Source organism: Panthera uncia, chromosome D4, assembly GCF_023721935.1.
Source record: "Panthera uncia isolate 11264 chromosome D4, Puncia_PCG_1.0, whole genome shotgun sequence".
In the NCBI taxonomy this organism is placed as follows: Eukaryota; Metazoa; Chordata; class Mammalia; order Carnivora; family Felidae; genus Panthera; species Panthera uncia.
In genome coordinates this window covers 60,507,688-60,525,824 of record NC_064807.1, presented here as the reverse complement: position 1 = coordinate 60,525,824, position 18,137 = coordinate 60,507,688, and the positions used below count along the sequence as shown (strand labels likewise).

Genomic DNA, 18,137 nt, shown 5'->3' with positions numbered 1-18,137 from the left:
AGGCATTGAGGCCCTAATTCTGTTCTTTCAGTGCTAACTTAAAAACTCAGCTAGTATCCAAATTTCTTCCAGCTTGTCTTTTGTGATTCTCCCATGGAATGGTGTCCTGTCATTCCTTACCTGCTCTTTCAACTTTGTGTCTGAGGTCTCACTGACAGATTACCTCCTTCCCTCATCCCCACAACTCAGCATGTTTTGTACTCCAGGTTGCCTTTAGCTCCAGTGGCTGGGATACCGCCCATGATTTCTGGCTGGGCTTTCTTTCATTTTCTGCCCATCGTAGGGATGTTCTCAGCCCCAGGCACTCCAAGTCTAGCTTGTCCACTGTCACCTGCATTATAAGTTCCACTTCTGATGGACCGTGCATAAAATTCCACGCTTTTCACTCCAGGAGGTCGTTTTAAAATATTATATAGAGGGGCACCTGGGTGGCTCACTTGGTTAAATGCCTGACTCTTTGATTTCAGCTCAGGTCATGATCTCACAGTTTGTGAGATCGAACCCCACATCGGACTCTGTGCTGACAGTGTGGAGCCTGCTTGGGATTCTCTTTCTGTCCCCGCCTCTCTACCCCTCCCCCACTCGCTCTCTCTCCCAAAATAAATAAATAAAATTACAAAATATATTATATAGAAATATTTTTCACTACTCTTTACAGCTGCATAGCATTACATTGTGTGCTCCTCCTCTTTTTTCCCTTCATGTGTTCTCTATTACAAATAACGCTGCAATTAAATAGCCTTGTGCAGACATCACTTCTTATTTTTACCGGTGTATTTTTCTAGAAGTGGAAATGTTGGGTCAAAGGTAAGTGCATACTCTAGTTACTTTTGCTGGATATTGTTAACCTTTCCCTTCACAGAGGTTGTACTGTTTTGTTCCCTCCAGGAACAGCTTTCATCAGAGTACTCTGTCAAACTTTTCGACTTTTGCCAACCTGACACATGAAAAACACCTCATTATAATTTTAACTTGCGTTTCCCTTAGGATGAACAACGTTGAGCATCTTTTCACATATGTAAGGGCTACTCAAACTCTTTTTCTTGTGAACTATCTATACATATCTCTTGCTCATTTTTTATAGAGTCATTGGTCTTTTTTCCCCATTGTATATATGAGGGATATTAACCCTCTGTTAGTGACATAACTTGCAAATATTGTTTCCCGGTTTGTCTTTCTCCTTTTTTTTTGCTTACGATATTTTCTGGGAGAGAAAAGTCTTTCTTATTTCTATGTGGCCATATCTATTCATCCTTTCCTATCGCTTCTGTGTTTTGATTTACAGATAGAAGCTTTGCCCTGCTCTTAGATTATGCACTGTAAATGTTCATGGTATATTTAATTTTGTAATACGTATACACATTACCATTCAATGAAATAACAATGTAAAGCATGCACCTCTGTGCACATATACATGTACACACACAAACTCCCACAGATTGTAATTGGTCATTGAAAATGAGCAGTTACATACATAGTTAGAAATTTACAGTCAGTACTTCAAAGTATAGTCTGAATTTTCCTCAAATTCCTAACAAATGCTTTGCAAAGAATCAGTCTGATAAATGACAGAGATTGAAAGGGTTTGAATAAGAAATTTTACAAAATACAATGTCTTCTGAAATCTAAAATTGTTTGAGATAAATGGAGTATACTCAATAAATTTCTTAAAAATGAGTTTTATTGGTGAAATGTTAACTTTATGATGACTCAGAATCTGAAAGACTTTAAATATTTAGACACAAGTTGAATTTAAATATTTCAAGATATATAATGCAACACGATACAGATTAAACACTCAAACTGTATTTGTTGAACAAATGAATGAGTGAATTATTCATCAGAATTGGAATGGCGAACAAGTAGACTCTGATAGAGTAAATAAAATTTTTCAAGAAGCCTAATTACCACAGATGACACAATTTAGACAAGTAGAAAGAAAGAATACAACAAGCCTTTACATTGAAGTTAATTTTAGTAGTAGTGTTTCAGTGATTAAGCTTTTCCGCACACAGGATCTAGTTTGATATCAAAGATTAGGATGAGACTTCTGGTGACTCATTTGGAGCAGAGATGACAACTATACTGAATGACAGACTCAAGAATCAAGAGGACCTCAACAAGTTGTATGATGAACCCAATTCAATTTACCAGCCATTAACTGAGTATTTATTAAGTACGAGGCACTGGTAATAAAAAATATGACTATCACACTCTTGCTGATATGAAGATGTGCATTGTTGGTGAGGAAATAAAATGTGTAAACAAATAAATATCTTTCGGTGGGATGGGTGACATAACAGTGGGTGAGTATACAAGGTACTGGAGGAACAGAGAAAGGAATGGTAAACTCTACCTAAATAAGTCTGGGAAGTTCCAAGGAATGATTAAATATGGATACAATAAAATGCTACATTTGGGTCCAAAAACCACAGGATTCGTTTATGCAATAGTAAGCATAAAGCAAAGTTAGAGGTTTTGAGACATCGACACATTTGGTTGTTAAAATGTCAATGATGAAAATCACGGCATACTCTGTGCTCATCAGACTGGCATTGTATTCTATTCTAGGTGTCTTATTTTCAGGGGGATTTAGGCACCTGTGTGCATATATGGTAAAAGGGATCAGGATGGGAAGGAGACTTGAGGGCATATACGAAGAAGGACTAAAGGAATGGATAATAGTAAGTCTGCAGAAAATTATTTGGGCCAGGATGATTATTTCATTAATATATAAGTCAGATAAGGTCACTCCTTTCCCCAAAACCCTCCAATGCCTCCTCATCTCATCCAGAGTAAAAACATATTCCTGACAATGGCCCAAAGGCCCTGTAAGATCTGGCTACCATTTCTCCATGTCCTCATTACCTACTGCTTTCCCACCTAGCTCACTCATTATAATCATGCTAGCCCCCATGGTATTCCTTAAACATCCCAGGCATATTCCTGTTTTAAGGCTTTGTTCCTTCTGCCAGGAACAAAAGAAAGTTCCCTCAGCCATTCACATGGCTAACTTCCTCACCTCCTTCAAGTCTGGTTTCAAATGTCACCACGTTAATGATAACTATTTTGATTACCTTACTTAGATTTACACCCTACTCTCCCCAGTCACCTCCTCCTTGGCTTTCCTGATCCCCCTTACTTTGGCATTTTGGTTATATATCTCTTATCATATTAGTAAGTGATTATTTGGACTTTGTAAAAGCTTAACAGTCAAATGAGGTATAAAGAGCCCTATAATTGTTTATAGGGAAAATGTTGTGCCCAGGGGCTGACAATATTCATACTGTAGGAATAACAGACCCCCTGATTCCCTCTCGTTCTCTTCTGACCAGTAAAATATAAGAAGGAAAAAAACAAAAAGAGAAAATTATATGAGCAAATATAATCCTATGGCATAAGGAGGCAATTATCAAATTAATGCTCAAATTTTCTTTGGAATTGATGTTATATAGAAAATTAATTTTTAAAAGTTTAAATGAAAGTAAATGGATCTGAAGTTCCTTTTTATCAGCTGTAAAAATATTCACTGGCCCTGTGCCCAGAGTTTAAAAGAAATCAGCATGAGTCTAATGAAAAACAAGCTGTAGGTCTCAGGGAAATTCAATATATACTCTTTCTTTTCCTTTTAGTTTTTGATTGGTTTCCATGGGAATCTAGGCTTGTGGGGATCTCTAATCTATTCATAGAAAGCAGATGCTTGCATTTTCATGACTTAGTAAAACTGGGGGTCAGTGAAGAGATAAAGATGATTAGAAAATGACCATGGTTGTAGGAGACAGGAACATGTTCAAAACAAAATTCGGCAAGCCACATAGATTTAAAATACAATCTGCAAGGCTGCCCTGCTGTGTTTGAGGGGTGTCATAACATTGAGGGAAAATGCTGCACTGAAAAGTGGAAGTTCTGGGTTAAATTCTGAATCTGGCCCATGAGAGGGAAAACCTTAGGCACTTCTTTGGGGGTTTGACTGGGAAACTAGATTTGGAAATGACTCTAGGTCAGAAGAACCAGAAGTCTGAGAAAGTAAGCTTCAGAAAAGTATGTAAGTTATCTTCCCATGGAACATTATCAGGAACACGAAGCTGGGAATCAGAAAAACAAAGTAATTCCTGACTCTACAAGTATCAGAGTGAACTAGAAGAATTCAATCAAACTATACCTCAGTTTACTTATATAGAAAAATAGAGGGGTGCCTGGGTGGCTCAGTCAGTTGAGCGTCTGACTCTTGATATTGGCTCAGGTCATGATCTCGTGGTTTGTGAGTTTAAGACCTGCATCGGGCTCTGTGCTGAGCGTGGGGCCTGCTCGGAATTCTTTCTCTGCCCGTCCCTGTTTGCGTGCATGCTTTCTCTCTCAAGATAAATTTTTAAAAAACTTAAAAAAAAAAAAGATAATATTTAACTATTCTGACTGCTATAAAGCCACCATGAAACTAAATGAATTTTTTTTCTCATTAGAATTATGTTAGAAAAATTCAAAGTAGTGATTTCAATCAAGATTTGTTGATGTGCTGTTCCTTATGACTACAAATGTCATCCTTGCAAGGAGACGTACATTAAGGATAGTCAAAGTATTAAAGGACAGATAGGTTTTAATTTCAGTTCTCAGATTTGTTTAAAAGCAGACCAACTCTGAATTTGGTTGGAATGCTCTTAAGTGTATGATCCTAAATATCTAAAATCAGTTTCTAAACTGGAACACCAGAAGGCAGGTTCAGAGATAGTGTCTAAATACTCCGAGGAAGATGAGCTTGAAGTGTGTTTGGAAACCTCAGAAGTTGGAATATACTGAAGCAAAGATTCTTCAGACTGGGACTTTCTGCCTGCCTGGAAAAGGCCGCCTAGCTAGGGGTGAAGTCAAATGGGGTAAACTACGAGAGTTGTCTAACATCACTCATCTCAGCCCAGAGATCTTGAGAGATCATTAAGATTCCAGAATATAAGGGCTTCATACACTCACACTTACTACATCCCTAAGTAATGTGGGCATCACAGATGTCTTTTGGTGCCTTCTTCCAGAAGCATCCCAATGGCCAAAACCTCATTTGCTTACTCTTCAGGTATCTACTGACTACATAATGTGTGGTAGAGTGGGCACTTAGTAAATTATGTTAAGATGAGCTAATGATTGAATACAACTACAGAGAAGCATCCAGGTCATTTCGATACATGTTCAAATTTGAGAACCACTGGGTTAGAGTCTAGATACAGGGCTTTCATAGAGCTTCTGAAGCTAAGGCTGGGGAAATGTGGCCAGAGTGCTTCAAAGTTTATATCAGGAACTATTCTTGATTCCATTCTTCTTTATCCCACATAATATATGCTATAAATAATACATGCTGTAAATAACACTGTATCAAGTTCTGGACATCTTTCCATTTTCAAAAATAATTTTTAAATCAAGGCAGAACATATAAACAATAAAGTAGATAAATCTTAAGTATACAGACTGAGAACTTTTTATGTAATGAACACACAGATCAAGATATAGATCATTTCCAGTATCCCTGGAAGCTTCCTTTATGCCCCTTTTCAGTCAATATCTATATCTTGGGTAACCATGAATCTGATTTGAATCACCATAAAGTATTGCCTGTTCTTAAAATTCATAAAAATACATGACTTCTTTCACTCAACATGATATCTGTGAAATTTATTCACATGGTGCAATGTATCAGTAGTTCATTATTTTTGTTGTGTAGTACTCCATTGTAGGAATACGTCAGTTTATTTACCCATTCGTCTGTTGCTAGGCATTTGGGAGGTTTGTACTACTAAGAATGTTTGCTACTGTATATAAAGCTGTCACATACATTCTCATACATGCCTTCTGGTAGAATGAGGCGCTTATTTCTCTTCGGTATTACTGGGATTGGAACGTGAATTGCGGTGATTGTGTGTGTGTGTGTGTGTGTGTGTGTGTGTGTGTGTTCAGGTTTATCAAACCATTTTCTAGGGTAGATTAATCAATTTGCATTCTCACTAAAAATGTTTGTGAGTTCCACCTGTTCCATATCCTCTCCACCAACTGGTATTATCAGACTTTTTCATTTTAGACATTCAATGATTGTGTAGTATCTCACAGTGGCTCTAATTTGCACTTATCTAATTAGTAATGATGTTGGACACCTTTTCACGTGTCTTTCAGAATCTGCATATAATCTTTTGTGAACAGAGCTACATGTTTCAACATATATCTCAAAATCATTAGCGTAAATGTTAAAAGAGCAAGTTGGGGAATGACACATATCATATAATACCACTTATATAAAGATTTTAAACATGTGAAATAACATTGATTATGGGTATATCCCTATAAAGAAAAGGTAGAAAAATATGCATGGGGATTGAAACCACCAAAATTAAGATAGACCGAGGAGACATGAAAAGAGGGCAATGGGATTTGGGTGGATAAACAGAAAACCTCAAGTGAATCTATAATGTTTTATTTCATTAAAGAAAATCTGGAGCAAAAACAAAAAATATTCAGTTTTATCTCTTCTGGGTATTAGGCTACCTGAGTATTTTTATATGATTCTCTATTCTTATCTATAAGTTTAAAATAATTAATTTGGGGCACCTGGGTGGCTCAGTCAGTTAACCGTCCGACTTCGGCTCAGGTCACGATCTGGTGGTTCGTGAGTTCAAGGCCTGCATCGGGACTCTGTGCTGATAGCGCAGAGCTTGGAGCCTGCTTCAGATTCTGTGTCTCCCTCTCTCATTCTCTCTGCCCCTCCCCTCCCCCCCTTCTCTCAAAAGTAAAGTACATTAAAAATTTTTTAAAATAATTAATTTACACATTGGGGTACATGTATCCCTTTGAATTAGTATTTTTTTATTCTTTGGGTAAATACCTAGTAGTGCAATTGCTGGGTCATAGGGTAGTTCTAACTTTTTGAAGAACCACCACACTGTTCTCCAGAGTGGCTGTACCAGTTTGCATTCCCACCAACAGTGGAAGAGGGTTCTCCTTTCTCCACATCCTTGCCAACATCTGTTTTTCTTGTGTTGTCAATTTTAGCTATTTTGACAGGTGTGAGGTGATAACTCACTGTAATTTTGATTTGCATTTCCCTGATGATGAGTGATGTTGAGCATCTTTTCATGAGTCTGTTGGCACCTTGACGTTTATAACAGCATTATCTATAACAGTCAAACTATGGAAACAGCCCAAATATCCACTGACTGATGAATGGATAAAGAAGATATCACGAAAAAAAAAAGAAAAAAATATATATATAATGGAATATTACTTAGCCATAATATATGATGGTTACAGTCATAATATATAACTGATGGTTACCAGAGGGAGGTGGGTGGGGGGATGGGTGAAATAGGTATGGGGATTAAGGAGTGCACTTGTGATGAGCACCAGGTGATGTATGGAAGTGTTGAATCACTATATTGTACACCTGAAACTAGTATTACACTGTATGTCAACTATACTGTAATTTAAATAAAAACTTTTAAAAAGTAGCTTAAAAATAAGACAAAAAACATTCGGGTATATGCAAAGAGAATGATGAATAATTTGTTAAAAAAGAGAATTGAAAGGAGAATTGACCTGATTTCTTCATCCAATAACAGACTGGGACTAGAAGATCCTGAAGGAACTTTTTACCTCTGACATCTACTGATTCCTAAAGAGTACTATGAAGTTTATACCTATATTGCAGTATGACCAATAGCGATAATATTGATAACCTACAGTGTTAGTATATTTCTCTACCAACCAAAATGCTTTCTATCTAAGAACACATCATTCCTATAAAGCAGACAGGGAGAAGTATATTATCCCATTTTATAGATGAAGAAATTGAGGCATACCAGAGTGATATTTGATGGGAAGTTAAGCTCACAGTGTCTTGTAAAATACCACTAACAAAATTATATGGGGCTGGGGTGGATAATAAAAAGGAATAAACATAACAACCAGTTTAAATTTCAACAGTTTTGAAGACCATACCATTCATAATAAATTTATCTGGCATTCGAATTTATCGATTCATTCCTTCATTCATAAATTCATTAAACAAACATTACCTGAATCTTTTTTAAATGGCAGGAATTGTGCTAAGACAGGAACTAACAGCATTAGTTGGGTGAAAATAAGTAAGTGAAATTTATGATGATCAGTGGTAGGCATGGAGTTAAGCAGAAGTATGTATATGTATGTGTATGTACACGCACACACAGGGATACGGAGTTCCAGGAGACTGGGAGATGGACTGTTTGGTGTGTTTGTGTATTAAATGAGTGTGTCTAAAGTAAGGGAATCTAATATCTTAATATTGTTACTTGGTATTAAGTTTTCCTGAAAAGTTTCAGAGGTATTCTACTCTTCTCCTTTAAAGTCATTAACCTGGAAACATCCTATCTTGAAAACAGAAAATTAATATTCAGTTTTCAAGGATGAATTGAGAATTATGTGGTGAATTAAAAAAACACCAATACACTACACAACACAACCACAGTGTGAAGCTTCTTTAGTTTTTGTGTTTAACATGATATATTTTTCAGTGGGTAGTCTTAATCTTCTCGAAACCAAACTAATAACCTCCTGGAAGATTAAAAATGCATAACTATTAACATTTAATAAGATTGCCAAGACTTTTTTTTTTTTTCAACGTTTTTTATTTATTTTTGGGACAGAGAGAGACAGAGCATGAACGGAGGAGGGGCAGAGAGAGAGGGAGACACACAGAATTGGAAACAGGCTCCAGGCTCCGAGCCATCAGCCCAGAGCCCGACGCGGGGCTCGAACTCACAGACCGCGAGATCGTGACCTGGCTGAAGTCGGACGCTTAACCGACTGCGCCACCCAGGCGCCCCTGCCAAGACTTTTTTTATCCTTATTAACAAACAAATGTATCTGTGGAAGTGAGAGAAATAGCAGATTCCCTGGAGGAAAACATTTCTAACAATTAGGTATCTTTTGTGAGAAACCCAGAAAAGGTATGACTGATTGCCTTCTTGGATTAAACTGAGGGTACAAATGAAAAATAAATTAGGTACAGATGTTCAGTATATTGAGATTAATTTTATTCTTGTGGGTACCATTTTCTTAGCTGCTTGGACAAACAGCAATTTGTTTCCAGAGAAGTGAGTATGTGTCAAAGTAAGTAAGCCAATCAGCACGGTTCAATAAGTTTTTCCCACATATGTGTTCTGAAACCGGATAAATGTTTCTAATAAACAAAATGTCTGGCATTTGTATTAATAATGACTTTCTATATAAGTAACCCAAAGTGTATTCATTCATTCGGCCAAGACAGGTCAGACACTGTGTTAGGTTCTAGGGGATTCAAAAATAAAGAAAACAAAGTTCTTGCCTGGAGATCCAGTCCAGTGGGAAAGTGACAAGTGAGCAATTATTACAGTACAAGATAATGGGGCTCTACTGGAGACATGAACAACATGCTATGGGAACAAGAGTTTTTCCTACTAATCAACCTAATGAAAGATACATAATTAGGTCACTATCACACAAAAAAGCAAAAAGATAGTAAATAACATATGAGAATGGTTGATCTTCAGGTCAGTAGTAATAAATGACTATTTACATGGCATGGCTGTTGATACTTTATAAAATGCTTAGATATAAAAGGTAGATACCTTTACATCTACATCTAAGGCCTTATATCTAAGGCCAGCTTTAATTATCACTTGATATCTTTATTAACGATCTTTGTAGACAACTTATGAGCAGGAATCAGGTCTTTCATCTTTGTATTCCAAAGCCTTAGCACAGCACCTGTTACACAGTAACAGTTTGAATATATTTTGAATGAATGCATTCATGCACATATACATGAATACTGATGATTATGCAAATAGCACACTTCTGAGTTCACAGATAACAGAATCGAATGGGATAGACAAGCCTTGAGAAGAATATTTGATATCTGATAGATCCGAGAGGGTGACTAAACAAAGACAAATGAAGTTTAATAGGTATCAGTATGGAGAGTACTTTTTCACCACAGACATATGTGATTCATTTTTTTATATTCTCTCTAGGTGCATAATCATGACTACATAGTAGACATTTGGCAACTATGGAATGGATGAACAGTTCTACCTCCACAATATATCCCTTAGACCAAACTCCTCCTCTCTATTGGCCTGAACTGTAATAACTTTCTATGTACCTCCTCTCTCTTCCTCTTCCAAAAGAGCTTTAGTTGTCGTATTTGTCTCCCTAAAGTACTATTATGGTGTAACTTTTATTTTTAAATTTTCTAAGTAGCTCCCTCGTATTCAGGACCCTTTATTTATTTATTTATTTATTTATTTATTTATTTATTTAATTTTTGAGAGAGGGAGAGAGAGGACGTGAGCAGGGGAAGAGCAGAGAGAGAGAGAGGGAGACAGAGAATCCCAAGTGGGCTTCATGCTGTCAGTGCAGAGCCTGACGTGGGGCTTGCTCCTGTGAACCATGAGATCATGACCTGAGCCAAAATCAAGAGTTGGATGTTCAACTGACTGAGCCACCCAGGTGCCCTAGGACTCTTTATTTAAAAACCATAATTAAAAACAAAACAAAAAAAGGATTGGAGGTACACAGTATAAAAGCCTGGCACTGGACCACAGCAGACACTAAATGGCTAAAAATTAATGAGCTAGGTTGTCCTGGGACAATTAGTTATTCATATGTTTTAAAATGAGAATAGATCCCTATACAAAAATCAACTTGTTATGTATTAAAGACTTATACAGGAAAGAAAACATAGGATAGTTTTAAAACAATCTCTGCTTAGCTCTTTGGTCTCCCAGCTGCTGTTTACTGCTGGGTTTCTTTGAGCCTCGCCCAGCACAAGCACAGTTTAGGAATGTGCTAACAATTAGCAAAAAATTTGTACCCAGATTTTCGAGTTCTTTCTCTGCGGTTCCCTCCTCTCCAGGATTTTGCCCTTTCACCTTCCAGCAACTGCTAACTCCAGACTCTACCTGTGGTTTCTCAGCCTCATAAGATAATCACTTCCTGCTAGGGTTGTATTCTTTTGTGTCCTACTTTGGAAGATGCTTTGAAGGAGATAAATGTGATGTTCATTTCCCATGATTCTCTTCTCCGAATGATTGTAATTTCTTAGATCCTGCTTATGCTGACTGCTCACAATGCCTTCAAACTATGTACATATATTTTGTTCAGTTTTTATAAATGTTTTTGGTGGATAGGTTATTCTAAAATAAGTGGTCATGGCAAGAACTGATGCCTAGTCATGAGAGTCTCTTACTGATTGTTCATTTTTCTGATTTCTTCTATCTTTAACCATTCCATCAATGGTTATTTTACATGGTGTTTCTAATGATGCCAATATCGGTTTCTGAGGGAATAAATCTGTTTATCATTTCTGCTGACTCTCATTCATGGTAGATTCCTTCCTCAAATGTTTGGTGATCTTTCACTGTGAGATCTTGTTTGGTCTATGCAATATGGGAGAATCCTGGTTTGGGGTGAAGATGTTTGCTCTAAAGAAAATTTGTGTTTGTATCTGCTCAGAGGCAGGGTGTCCCAGGTGTGACCTGGGTCATGTCATCTCCAACTATTCTTTGAAAATTATTTCTAGATCCTTCACATTCTTATTCCTGCCTGATCTATACTAGCTCTGATTTTGAAAAATAATGGTGCTTTTGCATAAAGCACAAAATCAAACACAAAACCCAGTTTTGATCTGGACAGAGCAGAATATTAAAGAATTATGACCACTCTTGTTCTGGAAATTCTACTAGTGTTAGTATAGCCTAAAGATACATTTCCGCTTTTGACAAATATGCAAAAACAAACCGCAACACAGAGAAAGGGGGAAAAGGAGGAAATGTATAATTATCAGATAGTCAAAAGACCACGAAACTGGCTATTTCTGAAATCAGCTATGTAAATTGTGACATGTAAATATAGTTCTATTTATTCTTTGATGCTGTAGAAAGTCACAGTTTAAAAAATAAAGGAGTGGGGTGCCTGGCTGGCTCAGTTTGGCATCCGACTCTTGATTTCAGCTCATGTCACGATCTCACAGTTGTGAAATTGAGCCCCACCTCTGGCTCCGCACTAGGCATGGAGCCTGCTTAAGATTCTCTCTTCCTGTCCCTCTGCCTCTCCCCCGTGCTCGCTCTTTCCCTCTCTCTGTCAAAATAAACAAAGAAAAAATAAAGGAGAAACAAAAAGCAAAAGAAAACAATGCACTGTACCTTGTGAAGACTTATAACTAACCCAATCTCTCAGCCTTTTTTGTCACGCTACACCTCTACAAAGATGACATGGCTGTAGGCTCATTGACTCAAACCCCCAGTTTTTTCACATGACCCACTTGATGTGAAGCTACCTACATTTTTGAAGTTGGGTTTTAAATCTACATGAACCACAATGAAAAATCTAAAGTGTATCAAATTCTTAATACTAGGGCTATTTCCAATCTGAAATGTTTACTTTTTTATGATAACAAGTTAAATGGAGTCACCCCTCCTGAGTGAATAATTTTTACAGCTGACAAGCCTAGGTGAAAGGTTACAAATACCTGAACAGTAGTTAAAACAGAAATTGAAAATGAGGGAGATTTTTTAAAAAATTACTATAATGAAAAGCAAATTCAAGAGCAATAACTTTGGGAATAACCTGACAGACCTAACTGATCACAGCATATAACTAGCATATTCAGTAGTATCTCTTAATGTCAGTCTCTTTTTATGTAGTCAACTAATGAAAAAGATATTTTTCTAACCCCTCAATTAATCAGCTATATCTGGTTCACATTTTTTAATGGGAAATAACTCTAATAGTTTCTGCTGGATCTAGCTAATTTTTATTGCTTTTTATTCCAAAAATATATGTCTAAAATAACAAAAAGAAAAATATCAGGCACTGGAAATATATCTTATACACCATAATTTTACAGAGGGAAAAATCATTTTCAGATAAAGAAGTCTTTAAATAAATTTATAAGCTTCCCATTTTAATTTTTTGATATGTTTAATCTCAAAAATCTCAGCTCTTGACAATGTCTTTAACAAACCTGAAATTATTTATACTGGCAATACAGTTTTAGATTTTTAAAAAGGTGAAATACATTTAGAAAATAAATTTCTTTTATACTTAATGCCCATACTATAAGAGAGACTGCAACTTTTTGTTGTAAAAGATAATTAATAGTTGTGAGGGGGAAATTTTTAAACAGTAAAAAGTACCAAAATTCATACATATTACCAATGTTAAAACTCAACCACTATTAATATCTTAGTGTTTTTTAAAAAATATTTTAATGTTTATTTATTTTTGAGAGAGACAGAGCGCGAGCAGGAGAGGGGCAGAGAGAGAGGGAGACACAGAATCCAAAACAGGCTCCAGGCTCTGAGCTGTCAGCACAGAGCCCATCATGGGGCTCGAACTCACAAACTGCGAGATCATAACTTGAGCTGAAGTTGGTCGCTTAACTGACTGAGCCACCAAGGCGCCCTCTTAGTGTTTTTCTTTTTGGTCTTTGCTTTTTGCTTTTTCCCTATGCATAAATCGATTTGTAATGTGGTCTGTCATAGTATACATACAATTTTTATTCTTTTTCCCTGACTTAATCTTAGATCATAAAATGAATTCCATTGCTTAAGGAATGCGGATAAGTGAATAGGGCCACTCATGATTATCTGTGCTTTATTCTCTGCAGTATAGACTGCTTCCAGAGAGAACAAATGGAACTAAGAGTCGCATACTTGTGATTTTTTTACCATCTGTCTATTCCATAGTCCCATTAATCAACGTACAAGTATCTCACAAAAGGTTTACACTTCAAAGGAATTTAACTTCTCACCTTTTGAGCTGCAAGATGGAGGGCCGTTCTCTGGCTGTGGTCAGTTTTATTAACATCTGCTCCTGCCTTCAGGAGAGCATCTGCACAATCCAGTCTGTCAGCCAACACACAGTACATGAGTGGTGTCCTCCCAAATTGATCTTCTTTGTCTTTAAGGGCAGAGTTTCCTATGAATATAAGAAAACAGTGGTCTTTGGTAATTGTTGTTGTTATTACTAGTATAACTAGGAATACATTTGCTAACTTTATTATCAAGCTTTGTGTTAAAAGCATGAAATATATGCCATTTTTACTTACCCGATGAGACAGATATCACTACCCCCATATTATAGGAAACTGAGACTCTGAGAAGTTAAGGAACCAGTTTATATTACACTGAAAGTAGGTAGAGCTAAAACTCAAACTGATAATTGATTCTAAAGGCCATATTCTTGGGGCTCCTGAATAACTCAGTCAGTTAAGCATCCAACTTTTGCTCAGGTCATGATCTCACAGTTTGTGGGTTCAAGCCCTGCGTCGGGCTCTGTGCTGACGGAGCCTGGAGCCTTCTTTGGATTCTGTGTCTCCCTTTCTCTCTGCCCCTCCCCTGCTTGTGCTCACTCTCTCTTTCTCTCTCTCTTTCAGAAATAAAAAAAATAAATATTAAAAAAATAAAGACCATATTCTTAACTACCACGTTATGCTGAATTACCATTGTGAGATACGGAGCTACTTATTTTCCCCTCTCACTCCTTTCTTTTGTGTAGGCCATACACTACACATTGTGGTATGCTTTTACAAGGGATACAAAACTGAATCATGGTTGGCTTCCCATTACAATATGGAGCAAGTGCATACTACCCTGATCCTTCCTCAAATGACAACTAAAAACCCAGGCAAAATACATGAAAGGTTGAGAAAAGGAGACAAACTAGGGACTGTGGGACTCAGGGAACAACCTAATGGTGAGTTCCCTGTATTCCTTTCCCTTTCTTTCTTTCTTTCTTTCCTTTTTTTTTTCCTTCTAAAGACAGCCTGGGTGCTAAAGTAACCCACAATCAGAAACACCAATGGGTAGATACAAAATTCCCCAGGAAGCCTGCTCTCTCCAAGATTGGGAATAGGGTAGCCCTGGGAGACTCAACCCTCTTGATTATACTTGCTCTACTCAAAGCACATACAGTGAAAGAAACTGTACCTCTTTTCCCCCCTACTAGGCATGGCAGAGACTATGGAGAGGAGTCCTATAAACCATCATGCCCTGCATTAAGAAAAGTATAGCAATGACGTAGTATCTTAGCCCTTTCCAACTAGATCAGTGGGGAGGATTATGGAGAAGGAAGAGGCTGGAGAAAGCAATTTTTTAAATTGGTGCATGAAGTCATAAACAACTCTGGGCAGTCCATGTGTCAAACTAACCAGAATCAAAGTAGCCAAAGTTTTGAGAAGTGAACTCTGGGTAGCATACTGTCGAGGTTCTAAATTAGCTTGGGTAGCACACATGTAGGGCAGACCAGAAGATCCCTGTAAGAGCTATGGAAACTAACATGACATTTGAACCATAGTCCACAATTTTGGAACAGAAAGTTCATTCTAAACCAAAACAGACTGTCAGTCTATTAAAATAGGAGATTATTAAATACGATCCAGAGTCTCATAACAAAATACACAAAATGTCCAGGATATAATCCAAAATTATTAGATAAACCAAGAGCCAGAAAAACATTAAACAAAAAGAGACAATCAATAGGCACAAATACTGTGATGATATAGATACTAGAATTATCAGACAAGGATTTTAAAGTAACTATGATAAAAATGCTCCAACAAGCAATTATGAACATTCTTGAAACAAATGGAAAAATACAAAGTCACAGCAAAGAAAGACAGAATATAAAGATGAACCAAATGAAAATTTCGGAATAATAAACAGTTTAATAAACAAGTAAATAACCAAATAAAATAACTAAAATAAAAACCTCACTGAATGGAGATGACAGAGGAAAGAATCACTGAACTTGATGACAGACCAATAAATATTATGCAATCTGAAGAAATGATAGAAAAGACAGAAACAAAATAATCAGTGAGTGTCAGGGCTCCATGGGACAATAACAAAGTACCTACCATTCATATCACCAGAGTTCCAGAAAGAGAGGAAAAAGAATGAAGGGCTAAAAACATACTTGAAGGAGTAATGGCTGGAAATAGCTTAAATTTGATGAAAGACACAGACCTACAGATTTAAAAAGCTGAGCAAAACTCAAACAGAATAAACCCCAAGAAATCCATGCTGAGTCAATCATAATCAAAACTTGAAAACTAAAGAAGAAAAAAATCACGACAGCAGCCAGAGAGAAGAACATATTATAAGGGAAAAACTATTCAAGTCACAAAGTATTTCTCATGAGAAACTATTGACAGAACATTTTTCAAGTGTTGGGGGTAAGGGTAGAGATGAGCTGTCAAACAAGAATTCTATAGCCAGTGCTTGCTTGGGCTGAGGAATAAATAAGGCAGGCATTTGAGGGGTCATAGCTAAAGGGTATACAGGGTTTCTTTGGGGAGTAATAAAGTTGTTCTAAAATTAATCATGGTGATGTTTGTACAACTCTGAATATACAAACTCACTGAATTGTACTTTAAATTGGTGAATTGCATGGTATGGATGTATGGCAAATTTCAATAAAGCTGTTACAAATAGCCCCACTACATATAAATTAAAATTGAAAACTAAAAACATTTAAGAAATTCAGAGGAAGACAGGAAAGAGGAAAAAACAGGAATGGAAAACAGTGTTTACAAACAGTAAAGACATAATAAACTAGAAATCTTAAATCTTAACACCAATAATTACATTAAAGGTAAATGACAAAAAATACACCAATAAAAAAAGAGGTGGATATAAAACAAAGACCCAATTATATGCTATTTATAAAAAAACTCATTTGAAATATAATAAGTAGATTAAAAGTAAAACAATGAGCACAGATATGCTATATAAGTGCTAATTAAAAGAAAGCTGATTAATATCAGATATTAAATCTGATAAAATAGACTTCAAAGCAAAGACAATTACCAGGGGCAAACAGAAACATTATATAATGATAAAGGGATCAATTCACCAAGAATACATAACAATCTGTACTAAATGTGTATGTACCAAATCACAGAGCTTCAAAATAGAAGCACCAAAAACTGATAGATGTGAATGAAACATTTGAAAAATTTACAATTATAATGGGTAACTTCAATACCCTTCTCTCTCTCAATAATTGGTTGAACTACTAAAATGAAAAGCAGTGATGACAGAAAAAAAACTGAATACCATTAAAGCAGCAGGATATAACTGATACTTATTGATCATGTCACTTAACAACAGCCACGTATATAACCTTTTAAAACACCAAAAAAAACCCGCAAAAAAACAAAAAAACAACCCACCGATGGGACCATTCACCAAAATAGACCATATAGTGGGTCATAAAACAAACATTAACAGATTTAAAGAAGTGAAGTCATACAGGGGTGCCTGGGTCACTCAGTCAGTTGGGTATCCAACTCTTGATTTTGGCTCAGGTCATGATCGAACTCAGGTTCAGGAGTTTGAGCCCCACCCTGGGATTCTCTCTCTCCCTCTGTCTCTCTGCCCCTCCCCCTCTTGTGCTTGCTCGCTCTCTCTCTCTCTCAAAATAAATAAATAAACTTTAAAGAAAGAAGTGAAATCATACAAAGCATATTCTTTGACAATAATGTAATTAAATTACAAATCAATAACAGAAATATAATGGGAAATCACTGAATATTTGGGAATTAAACATCACACAGATAATCCATGAGTTAAAGAGAGTATCTCAAGGGAAATTAAAAAACATAATTAAATGAATGAAAATAAAAGTACTGTTGTAAGGTTCATACTCTACACATGAGGGGACTTAGAAGAAAATATACGGCATTGAATACTTGTATTACAACAGAACAATAGGTTCAAATCAATGATCTATACTTCTACCTTAGGGCACTAAAAAAAGAAGACCAAATTTAATCCAAATCAAGCAGAGGAAGTACATAATAAGATAAGAGCAGAGATCAATGAAATTAAAATTAGAAAAACACTAGAAAAAAATCAATGAAACTAAAAGTTGGCTCTTGGAAAACATTGAAATTGATAAATCTCTGATCAGACTGATCATTAAAAACAGAGCAGACAGAAATTTCCAATATCAGAAATGAAAGCAGGTACAACACTACAGAGCCTGAAGTCATTAAATGGAAAATAGGGAAATATTATGAACAATTTTACGCCCATAAATTCAAATTTAAGTTAAATGGCCGAAAAAGGACACTTAGATCA

The 18,137-nt window shown here is 36.3% G+C and overlaps 1 protein-coding gene across 5 annotated transcripts in view; it reads right to left on the bottom strand.

The window, feature by feature from the left end:
* The window catches only part of INVS (inversin), a 154,533-nt gene that overhangs the window by 121,185 nt on the left and 15,211 nt on the right, over positions 1-18,137 (bottom strand). For 4 of the 5 annotated variants that reach the window (XR_007458966.1, XM_049635290.1, XM_049635308.1 and 1 more), the window contains exon 3: positions 13,805-13,971. Coding sequence is in view for 4 of the 5 variants with exons in the window: in XM_049635290.1 (XP_049491247.1) it covers positions 13,805-13,971 (167 nt within the window). In the remaining variant the exon portion in view is untranslated. Of the gene's footprint in view, positions 1-13,804; positions 13,972-18,137 lie in introns of those variants that run through there. The other variant, XM_049635303.1, reaches the window with a different exon arrangement.